General features: G+C 39.6%; 1 protein-coding gene across 2 annotated transcripts in view; it reads right to left on the bottom strand.

Moving 5' to 3' along the window:
- TTC3 (tetratricopeptide repeat domain 3) overlaps positions 1–12,156 on the bottom strand; it is an 86,521-nt gene that overhangs the window by 13,763 nt on the left and 60,602 nt on the right. For both annotated transcript variants that reach the window (XM_077342668.1, XM_077342669.1), the window contains exons 34-41: positions 11,977–12,042; positions 10,114–10,263; positions 8,101–8,240; positions 6,149–6,217; positions 4,909–5,005; positions 3,258–3,358; positions 2,802–2,889; positions 1,928–2,032 (exon numbers count right to left, since the gene is read on the bottom strand). In XM_077342668.1, coding sequence (XP_077198783.1) covers positions 1,928–2,032; positions 2,802–2,889; positions 3,258–3,358; positions 4,909–5,005; positions 6,149–6,217; positions 8,101–8,240; positions 10,114–10,263; positions 11,977–12,042 — 816 coding nt within the window. The remainder of the gene's footprint in view (positions 1–1,927; positions 2,033–2,801; positions 2,890–3,257; positions 3,359–4,908; positions 5,006–6,148; positions 6,218–8,100; positions 8,241–10,113; positions 10,264–11,976; positions 12,043–12,156) is intronic.

Here is a 12,156-nt window from a genome sequence, read left to right as displayed (position 1 = left end):
GGAAAGTTGCCACACATTTATTGAGGTCCCCTGGGATTCTTCATCCATGCAACAGTAACATCAATGCTAGACTACTGAGCATGTTCTACATGGGGCTGCCCTTAAAAATACATGCCAGAAACTTCATCAGGCACAAATATGAGCAGCCCATTTATTAGCTGAAGCACATATTATATTATACCAAGTTTAAGATTTCTGCACTAGGTATGTGCAATTGGATATTGTCAATCCAATAACATACTTGATATTTCCAGTAACAGCTATATTCAATTTTTCAGAAGACCTTTTTGATACATACCAACAAGGAGGCAACAAGAAGAAAGAAGAGGACCAATTGGATATAACATGATTGTTATTCTCATCATAGTAGAATTGGGCAAACTTAAGGTAAAGGTAAAGGTATCCCCTGTGCAAGCACCAAGTCATGTCTGACCCTTGGGGTGACGCCCTCTAGCGTTTTCTTGGCAGACTCAATACGGGGTGGTTTGCTAGTGCCTTCCCCCAGTCATTACTGTTTACCCCCCAGCAAGCTGGGTACTCATTTTACCAACCTCAGAAGGATGGAAGGCTGAGTCAACCTTGAGCCAGCTGCTGGGATCGAACTCCCAACCTCATGGGCAGACAGCTTCAGACAGCATTTCTGCTGCTTACCACTCTGCGCCACAAGAATAAAGGAATACTCCATTCTCATCATAGCAGAATTGGGCAAATTTAGGAATATTATAAGCACTAATGTTTACTGTATATATTTAAAATGTATGTTAAGCACTTCTGTATTGTTCATATGCACAGTAGATCATTTTATATGAGAGGAGCCAAAGAAAATACAGTGCCATTTCCACATGACTGCCTGGAATTGCTTCTTTGGCGGTGATAGGCAACCCCAGGAAGTCCCCTTAGTCACTGCCACCGTCTTGAAAAGCCTGATGGATCACAGAATGACATCCCTGTCTTCTCACCTTTAGCTCTTCTGCCAAACTGCAAACTGTTAAGAGGAATCCTAATGGATTTTGACTATGGAAGTACCACTGAAATTTTTTTAGGTTTCCGTGTACGAGGAAGTGATGTCAGCTGGCTATGCTTTCCTAGAAGTGAGAGGAGCCTTGGGTGGCAAAGGTTTAAATAGTGGTGGGCCCTTGACCTCCAGGCCCATTATTGATCACTTTGGGAACAGGTGGACCAAACTGCCCAAATAAGGGTAGAATTTTTAAAATAATTAAAATAATTTCATACAGTGGAGGGCTCGTCCCAGCTGTCATTTTGAAAACCCCATGCCGTGGTATCTCGGGGCCTTCATGGTACTGTATGGTACTTTGGTACTGTGATTGGGAAACCCTGGATTAGACCAAAGATCAATCTAGTTCAGTTTTCTTATTTCCAAAGTTACAAGTGAGATGTTTCTGGTAGGCCTTATGAGCAGAGCATGGAAGCAGAATCCCTCACCTGCTGTTGCTCCTCATCACCTAATATTGACAGACATATTGCATCTGATGAGCTTTTCATACCTCGCTTTTCACTATCAGAAGGAGTCTCAAAACACTTTACAATCACCTTCCCTTCCTTTCCCCACAACAGACACCTTGTGAGGTAGGTGATGCTGAGAATGCTTCTGACAACACTGTCAGGGCCGTTATGAGCCCATTTAGCTGCCTGTGGAGGAGCAGGGAATCAACCCAACTTGCCAGATGCGAAGCTGCCATTCTTAACCACTATACTAAGCTGGTACTTGCAGAGTAGGGAAGGGCATTTCAAAAATTGTCTTAACATCCTGTGTGAAAGGCATAATGTTTGTTTTCATTAAAGATTGGAAAAATTGTTATTCTGGAAATTTCCATTTTAGTAAATATCAGAACAATACAATATCATGAGAATGGAGTCTTCCAAACAAAATAACTAATAAAAATGTTTGAAATTGCTAGATACTTACTGATGACAGAATTGGGGGAAGCTCAAGTTCAGCTATTTCTACTTTGGAGATACTGCTTAGAAGAGCACCGTTTTTTACTGTGCAAATTCTCTCCTCAAACTGACTCTGCAAAAGGAGGGAGGAGGAGAAAAAACATGCATTTGTTAAACAAAGCCCTCTGTATCATATCTGGAAAAGGAGAAAAAATAACCACCTGCCACCAGAGAATGAGGGAGACATAGGGGGGACATAGGACAAGAGACCTTAGGGCCCAAAATGTACTTGCACAAAGAACAACTCGAGTAAATAAAGCTTTCTCCAGATAAAAAGTATCTGAAGGTGGAGGCACTGAAATGCCAGAGCACATGACTGTTCAGGCACGAACAGCCTCTTCCAGCTCTAGCATACAGTGCCCCTGGAAACTTTTAATTATAAAACCTCTCAGTGGCAGGCCTACTGATGTGCAGTTCCCAGGTGAGACTACACAGAAGATCAATGATGAATTGTAGCCATTACCAAACAAAAGAGTACCTTGGAAATAGATTTAGGTGGATAGTCATGTTGGTCTGTTTGAGTCCAGTGGCACTGTTAAGACCTGAATTAGTGTGCATGCACATGAAAGCATATGCCACGAATAAAACTTTGTAGGAAAGCCTTGGTTTCAAATACATTAAATTATCCACTTCCTAGGTCAGGAGTAAGCTCACTAATTGCTCAGGAAGCAAGAGCAATTAATAACCTCTTATGCAATGCTACAATGAATACGAAGTATTCATTGGGATACAATAGTATCCTAATAAACCTATCCCTAGCGATGTCATGAGAAATACAATTATATCAAGAAGAGATATCTGCAGGATCTCTATGCTACAAATACTGTTAATAGTATACATACCTCAGCTTTCCCCATTTCTTCTTTTATATTAGAAATAAAGGACTCCAAAGAACCAGCATGAAGCTTCATATCAGGTGATGACGAACAACTGAAAAATTACATTTTAAAAAATTTCCTTCCATTGTGATTACTTGATTTAGTAACTTCTAAAAAGCAATTTGAATTTACAATCTAAAGCCAGAAGCAGACTGATAGTTGATTAAGGTCAAACATGGCGTAATATACAACTTGAGCAGTCAATAGTTCAAAACACATAAAGTACTTCTTCACTGACAAACAGCTTTATAAAGAGCAAAGACAAATGAAATATTGATGGCTCTTTTGTAGAACCTGTCAACCAGTAGTTTACTACAGTATTTATACTCCCATCCTGATCTCCAAGAGCTGCCCAATATATAGTGCATGATGGTATTCCAAAGCATATAGTCTAGTAGAGTCATACATTCTTAGCCATACCTATTCATGACCTTTAGGTATTTAAGAGTGGCTTTTGCATGTGCTGTTCTTCCATGCAACTTGAATAATTCCGTCTCCTTCCAGTTTTCAAGAACCGACACCTGTAATAACATTGATCAAATTAAAGAACCAACTGGATAAAATGACAAATCAGTCTCATTTTAGGATGAAACATGGATTCTAATACTTTACATTTTTCCTGAATGCAAGGAGCTCATTGCATGCAGGTATTTGATAACATACTTAACATACTTAATTGCATATGTAACATACTGATTTTTGAACACTACATATAATTTCAAAGCTAGATTACATAATAAATATAATAAAATACATATGAATTATGAATCTAGAAAAGATTATATAATTATTGCAGCAAGCTGGCATAATAGGAACAAAAGTAATCTGGATTTAATGCTCAATAACCCAAAATAGGCTCCCAAAGGCAGCTTTCATCAAATACAAAATAAAAATGACTGCATCAAAATTTTTAAAGCAAAGGGCTGCACTCTACTGTCTTTTATTAAGAATAAATTACTCCTCTGTTGTAAGGTAGCCATTTTACATTTGATGGTAGTTTACCAGAAATGAATAATTATGTAACCCATTAAAACAAAAAAATTTTTTACAACAGCACAAAAAACAGAAACAGGTGAGTCCAAAGAAAGTAGCATTATCCTAACCATTGGTGGCTTTAATATATCTGAAAAGACATTATGAGAGGAGGAGCGCTGTCCAGGACACATCCAGGTGATCAGCCTGCGCTTTTGCCTGCACAGGCCAATCCGGGTGTGCCTAGCAAAGCTGGGCACACCCAGATTAAGCCGGCCCCTGGAGCGCCTGCCTCCAGAAGCCAGCTGTGAGGCGCTCAGCCAGCCACACAGCCAGATGCTGCCTGGCCAACGAGGAGGGTGCTCCCATGCCTCTGTGCCTTCGCCGCCGATTGACCCGGCCACCAGCAGCAATGACGGGCCAACTGGCAATGCAGCCATCGCCCCACCCGGCAGCGGGGCTACCGCCTCAGCCCCCGCACACCAGTCCGACCAGCTGCGGGGCCTTTGCCCCAGCCGGCAGCACAACGCCCCGCTCAACCACCACACACCTTTCACCTGCCCAGCTGCGAACTACCACAGTAGGTCCAGCGCCCATTGCATTCTGGGCTTTTGGGCTAGTAGACTCTAATCCACAAACTCAAAGAACCTTTTTACCAGCTTCCAGAACTTTGCTTGAGATCTTTGGCAGAGTTATTTATTTGGCAGATCACAAATGTTATTTAGGTAACATTAAAGAGCTCCACTCGATACAAATTATGTTAATACGATTTTAAATGGTATATGATATGTAAAAGCAGTTTTTTATTTTATCAATCTCCTACACATCATATCAATTTCAGGTATAAAGAAGAGAGCATTTCATTTGCAAGAGGATTTCATATGCAGTGTTCCAAAACATTAGTAAACAAAACAAAAAACAAAAAAACCTTCCTTATAAGCTAAGGCACCAGATGATAAGGGCATTTTTTCCTTGTAGACAGTATGATTTTTGACTGTCAAACTTATAGTTAAGTATTTCAAGAAAGGTTTTTGAGATTTCATAACTTCAGGGAACCACAGGTGAGAATGGTGAGAAATGCTGGTAAGCAAAATTTTACCTCTGCTGACACAGCCTGCTTAACACTCTCCAGGTAGTCACTGCGACTTTTTTTAATAAGCTCTTCCATTTTTACGTTCTCATTTTCAAATTTATTGCTGTGAAGTAAATTCAGAAAGTCATCAGGTTATGTTTAGAACACAACTTAGTTCTTCCAAGAAAGCAATAATTTCTTTTAAGAATGTTGCTTTGGGCCCACAACTATCTACAGCCCCTATTCTGTGTTTGTATAGTTTTCCTACCAATTCCTTAAACACTGCTTCACAAACATTTTTTCCCAAATCAGGAGTTCTATCTCCATGGCACAGAAGGAGGCTTACACAGTGATGCCTGTCAACCTGTAAAACCCACTGGGGTGTGGACCAAGGACTTCCTGCTTTCAGCCCACCATCTCTAAGTTCACTGTCTTTACAACTCCCCAACTGTTCTAAATGTTTTAATATGACAAGTATTGTTATTTTATTGTTTTTATATATGTGTTTACCTGCCCCAACCCTTCAGGGAAGGGCAGGTTAAAACTAAAATTTTACTACTACTACTACTGCTACTGCTACTGCTACTGCTACTGCTACTGCTACTACGTTCATTCAGGTGGGTAGCTGTGTTAGTCTGAAGTAGCAGAACAAAATGTGAATCCAAAGGCACCTTTAAGACTCAATGAGAAAGTGTACATGCGCACAAAAGCTCACACTTGAATAAAACTTTCTTGGTCCTAGAGGTGCCTTTGGACTCATATTTGTATTCTTAAGTAGTAATTTACCCTACCATTAATATAGCACAATTGTAATCTGCATAGCTAAGTGCTGCCTTCATACATGGAGTGTATATTCCTAATAACTAAAATGAAATAGCTGCTGTAAAAAAGGGAGACCTTACACATAGACCCATCATTAATAAACTATTTGTGCATGTTTTGAAGAATCCAAGTACGCAAATTTAACTGGCTTATCAGAGAAAACTGAATATTCAAACCAGACTATACTGGATAATTTCTCCACTAGAGAAGCAGTAATTCATTTATTTATTGTATATTTCTATACCGCCCTCCCATAAGGCTCAGGGTGGTTTACATAAAACATAAGGGTATACATAATCATAACATAACAGTAACAATACAGTGAAAACCATTATTGAGTAACAATAATATAACAATTAACAATACAACAGAACTTTTTAAACAGAGTTTGAGAGTTGCAAGGTTCAAAGAACTGGGAAAAATAGTAAATCAAATACACATTTACCTGATCTCAAGGAATTCATCCAAATACAATTTGTACTGCTTCTCTTTCTCATCAATATTTTTCTTGTACCTGTTTTTAATATGTACAAATTTTAGAAGAAACCAAGTTAATGTCAAAAAATTATCTATTCAAATACAAAATTAACTGCCCTATATACTTACATATAAGACGTATAAGCTGAGGCAAACTTATTGACTCGCATATAAGCAGAGGATGGGAAATGCTCCATGATCACAGATTCTTCCATCCACCCTCCCCCCCCCAACAAATACAGAAAAGTCAAGAGGATGAATAGCTGCTGGTTTTTATACTCCTTTTTTCACTAACCAAAGGAGTCTCAAAGTGGCTTACAATTGCCTTCCCTTCCTCTCTTGATGCCAGACACCCTGAGAGAGCTCTGACAGAACTGTTCTTTGAGAACAGCTCTGGCAGGAAAACCAAACAGTGACCCCCAGGCCAGCAAACCAGAGCAGAACAACAGTACCCAAAGTTGGCAACCTACTACAACAAGTACAACAGCAACCAAACTGGGAGAATTTACAATAACTACAACTGCAGTGCCCCCCCCAAGAACAAAACACTGAAATAAAGAACTGTAAAACTGAACACTGAAAGAAAGAACTGTAAAAATCAACTTTTAAAAGAAACACAAGTCAGAGCAAGCTCAGCTTGCAGTACACATCTGCAGAAAGCAATGCAACGATTGGCTGGCTGGAGCAGGCTTTTATCTCAATTACCGTATATACTCACGTATAATCCAAAAGGGTTTTTTCAGTGTGAAAAAAGGTGCTGAAAAACTAGGCTTATACCTGAGTATATAGGGTATACCCCAAAAACATACTTTTGGCTACCTCAAAAACATACTTTTAAATCAAGTATACAAGCAATAGTAAAAAGAACAGTTGGTGGAACCAGAAACAAGCAGGGAGACCAGTTGAATAAGCATTCATAGACCCAGCCTTCACAAATACGAGATAAAGGCTAGGGAAATTTCCTGTGTAGAGCCATTATGTTCACCAAGTGATGTGTTGATTGCTTAGTTTTTTACTGGTTCTTATTGATTTTATACACTGTATTTTGTATTATGGACAGCTTTGCAAATAACTTAATTGAAGCTTAGTGTAAAAAGGTAGTAAATAAAAGGAATTATGCAGACAGTTGTTCTAATTATTCCAGTTGGTATGTTATTGTTACTGTTATATTGATATTGTTCTATGTAAACATTCTAAAACGTTTTATGTAAACTTCCCAGAGTCGTATGGAATGGCAGTATAAAAATCTAAATAAATACACTAACACTTCCCAGCCAAGCCTATTACAACTAGGGTTGGGTGCTTTGGCCACCGAAGTAGATGTTCCAGCCCGAAGCAGCCAGTGCCGCAGCGGGGAGGGGGGGGCAGTGCTGTCGTGCCGGTTGGCGCACACATGCAGGCTGCTTCAGGCTGGAATGGCCGCTTTGGCGGTCCAAGCGCCCAACCCTAGTTACAACTAAACTTGTTCTGGTTGTACTAGAGGCTACCCTTCTCTGGTTGCAGCCTGTGAAGACAAAAGAAGACTTAGGTGCCAGGCGAGTTTGAGACCAGATACCATTTCCCAGATTTTTGTAGCAGCCTTGGATGGTACCATCCTTGTTCTCATCCAGAAGGCCTTAAGTCAGTCATACTCACAGCTTAATCTGCCTCACAAGGTTATTATGCAAATGAAATAAAGGCGAGGATAATAACATAAACTGTTTTGCATTCACACTGGGGAGAAATGTGAGATATAAATGAAGAGAATAAACAACAAATAATCGTATGAAGATGGATGGTTGCCAGTGCCAAAGGTGGTAGTACGAAGCAAGAATGGCAGTATCCACAGAACCAGAAACTTGGAAAAAATCCACTTTCCATATCCATTCCCCATCCTCTCATCATCACACTAATAAAATGTTAGTTGCAGAACAAACTTACATCTCATTAGTATCTGTTAGTGTTCTTATTTTACTCTTTCTCGCTTTTAATCCTTCTTGGTTTTCTTTTTTTTCCTGCTGCCATCTTTTTATCATCACTTCTAAATCTGTGTGAAACCAGTCCAGTTCTTTTTTGGCAAGCTATAAGACAAAAGCATTTAGAGTAAGTCAAAGATAGAAACTTTCACTCCTCCAAGAAAATTTGAATGCTTAGGTTTGGAATTACAAAAAGCACTGAGTGTTCCAAAGAGCTGCTTGCACATGAGCACCAGTTTTCATTGTGCAAGGTGTAGACTTGACTGTGATTTCTGTCAACTGCCTCCTCCAGCTGCAGCTTCCTACACTATATCCCATGCCACTCCCAAGAACTCCCTCTCAGGAATGCAGATGGCTTCTGGGGAAGTGGAGCAAAGCCCTATTCTGTGAACAGTTCCATCCCCAATGCCTTGAAATCAGTTTGAAACCACACATTTCTAAATGGGTTTTAAACAACAGTGATTACATCAGGTGTGGTCTTCCTAGAGGAAAAAGATGCACGGTGTCCTTTGCAGAGGACACTAGAACAGTGAGTGAACTTGAACAAATAGATGACGAGAGAGCCCTCTGAGGCATTTTCAGACATCTTGCATGCATTCAGTTGGATGTGGACTGTAATGTTTCTTTTAAACTAATAGAACTTTATCTTGCAGTGTAGTATGATTTTGAAACATTAGCTTTTAAAATTTAGATTTTCTATACAACTTGGGAACTTCTATGTAGCTGTAGGAACAAAGTCACACTTTCACACTTTGAAAGGTTGTCACTTGGAGGAGGGCAGGATGCTGTTTCTGTTGGCTGCAGAGGAGAGGACACGCAGTAATGGGTTTAAACTTCAAGTACAACGATATAGGCTAGATATCAGGAAAAAGTTTTTCACAGTCAGAGTAGTTCAGCAGTGGAATAGGCTGCCTAAGGAGGTGGTGAGCTCCCCCTCACTGGAAGTCTTCAAGCAAAGGTTGGATACACACTTTTCTTGGATGCTTTAGGATGCTTCGGGCTGATCCTGCGTTGAGCAGGGGGTTGGACTAGATGGCCTGTATGGCCCCTTCCAACTCTATGATTCTGATTCTATGATTCTATGATTCATATAGAGGAGTCTTTCTCTAATTTTTTACCACTGAGAAACCCCTGAAACATTCTTGAGCTTTCAAGAAACCCCAGAAGTGACATAATTGAGCCAAATACAGTTGGGAAGCATAGCTGTGTAGAAGCCCACCCAGAGTCCCTCTGCTTCCCACTCCTTCCAGGCCCATCATTAACCATTTATCACCCCATTTAAACAATATATTGTATTTCATTTTTATTTTATTATATATTTATATGCTGTCGTCCCTCGTCGCTCAGGGTGGTTTACATTGGAACTTTTATAAACAGTACAGTATAATAGGCATCTTGTTTTGAATATATAACAATAAGAACTTGTATCAGAAAAGCTGCTACGAACATTTGCAAATATACAAATTAATTAACTCCCACCCATTCAGTAAAATGTTACAGGGGTGTCAAGAGATCCCAGGGTTTCAGCAAACCCTGGTTGAGAAAGCCTGCTATAGAGCAAGCAAAAAACGTTTTGCCCCAACAGCCTTCATACATGGGATGTATGTATATGACAAAAAGCCATTACTGAGTTTCAGACTGCTGAGAAAATGTAGTCAGCAAGAATGGACCCCCACCCTTGTAATCAAGTGAATTAAGGAAAATATTCCTCCAGAGTCCCTGCTTGCAGAAATTCCCTTGCAGTATATGACAGGCTGATCTACAGACCTTAAATGATGGCTTTTCAGAGGGTTTAGATGATGGTTGGAGGAAAGGAAGCTGATAAAAATAGCTTCCATGAATTCTATTTGCCAAAGCAGTGAATCTAATTGAGTATCTTTAGGAATCTGGTTTACGCCTCAATCATGTTGGTGGTCTGTCACCTAAAGCAATTTTCTTCCTTTTACACAAATCATCATTAACAGTTTAAGAACATTACCTTGTTTCCTTCAACACTTTTTTTTAATTCTTCTTCTAAATCACTAATTTCTTCAGAGCTTCGACATTTTAGTTGTTCATATTTTCCATTTGCTTCTTTTAGTTGTTCTTGTAGTACCTGATGCTCTTTTTCCATACGCAACATATCTCCCTGAAAAACACATACATGACATTTAACCTAGTTAAATTATAAACTGATGATATATTCAAGTGATTTGGGACTGTATTATAGACCTAGAATTTTTATCTACATAGTTCTTCCCTCCCAAATATTCAATACTTTTATAAACTGTAGATACAGAGATAACAGAAAGACTATGAAACTTTTCTCAACGTGTATATACTAGCTTCTGGAAAGCTATTTTGAGATTTCATTATTCCTGCAGCAGTTAAAACATGTAATGCTGAAGTTTCTGGGCAGTTATTGTATGTAGGAGATTTAGTGTACTAACGGAGCATATTGATGGATGGTTCTATGATTCTGACACAATCGCCTGGAGCTCCAAGGTGTTGCAGAAATAGCTTTGAGAGCCAAGACTGAGGAGGCTTGGTGGAAAGTATTTATTCTGAAAATCATAATACTGAAATCAAATATAGTCAGGTCACCATGGATTAGATATGCTGGATCATCATATGCATAATCAGGAGAAATACTGGGAATTTAAATTATCCTGAATAATGAGTAGTAATTATCATCATTACTAATAATGTGATAAGGAGCCTCTTGTGGTGCAGGGTGGTAAGGCAGCCGACATGCTGTCTGAAGCTCTGACCGTGAGGCTGGGCAGCCGGCTCAAGGTTGACTCAACCTTCCAAGCCACCCTGTATTGGGTCTGCCAAGAAAACGCTAGAGGGCATCACCCCAAGGGTCATGCATGACTCGGTGCTTGCACAGGGGATACCTTTACCTTTAATAATGTGATAGAAGATATAAGTACACTAGCTACTAAACCCAACACAAATATTACACTGTATGTAATGACAGAATTCCAAGCTCCAAGAACTGGAAAAATAATTCAAATAAAAGTAAAAGAAAGAACAAAACCCACAAAATATAAATGCTGTGTGTACAAAAGGCTCTATTTTGGGAGGTCAACCTGACCCAAATATAGTCATTTTTTAAAATATATACATATATATAAATTTATTAACTCCCACCCCTTTGGGAAACTCTTCCAGGGTTGTCATGAAACCCTGGTTGAGACAGCCTGCTTTAGGCAGATAGAAATATTAAGCAGGGGGTTGGAGTTCATGGTCTCTGTGATGTAATATTCCACCTCCTGGTCTGGTCAACAGAGTTGGTTTCTGAGCTCTGGTCATTTGCTTAACTCACAGTCCCTCCCCTGGGATTCCTGGGCTCTCTTTCATCCTGCTGTTACAACTGGCCATCCAGCAGTTTCATTCCTCCCCACTGGGAACTCTATCTTATCTACTAGTGATTCACAAGAGAGAGGCTAACAACCAGCTGCAGGCAACTCAACACCTGGGAAGTGAGACAGGATGTCTCCTATGTTTCACGCCTAAGATCAAAAGCCCTTCTCTGTGAACTAGTATTCCCGCTCAAACCCCTAACCTATAAAAGGTCAGGGAGATCTTGGTTCTTTGTCTCTGTCAATGATTCCTGTTCATATCATTTTATGTTCTGGTCTGCCTGGTGGACCTTATCAATAAATACTGAAAGCCTTTTTCTACGAAGTTCTGTTGGATTTTTCATCTGAGAGGGGGTTTCACATGCACCAGTGTCCTGGTACATGACGTATGGCTCTTTTCAACTCTTATGATTAAAGGCAGGTTTATAAATTATTTTAGATGGAAGTTTTGCCACACAATTGGGCCCACTATGAATATCACTTGTTCAACTTACTTGCTGCATTTCATATGGATGTAAAGGCAAAGTATTAACTCCTGCATCTGTTAGTTCACGATCTACCTAAATATAAATATCCAGAAAAGATTTGTCAGTTTATTACATCCCTTAATTCCATGGGCAATACATTCCACAATACATTCCACAATAAGTCTGAGCTAATTTATTCTACACTAA

The sequence above is a fragment of the Paroedura picta genome, chromosome 6 (genome assembly GCF_049243985.1).
Source record: "Paroedura picta isolate Pp20150507F chromosome 6, Ppicta_v3.0, whole genome shotgun sequence".
NCBI lineage: Eukaryota > Metazoa > Chordata > Lepidosauria > Squamata > Gekkonidae > Paroedura > Paroedura picta.
This window is presented reverse-complemented; position numbering and strand designations above follow the sequence as displayed.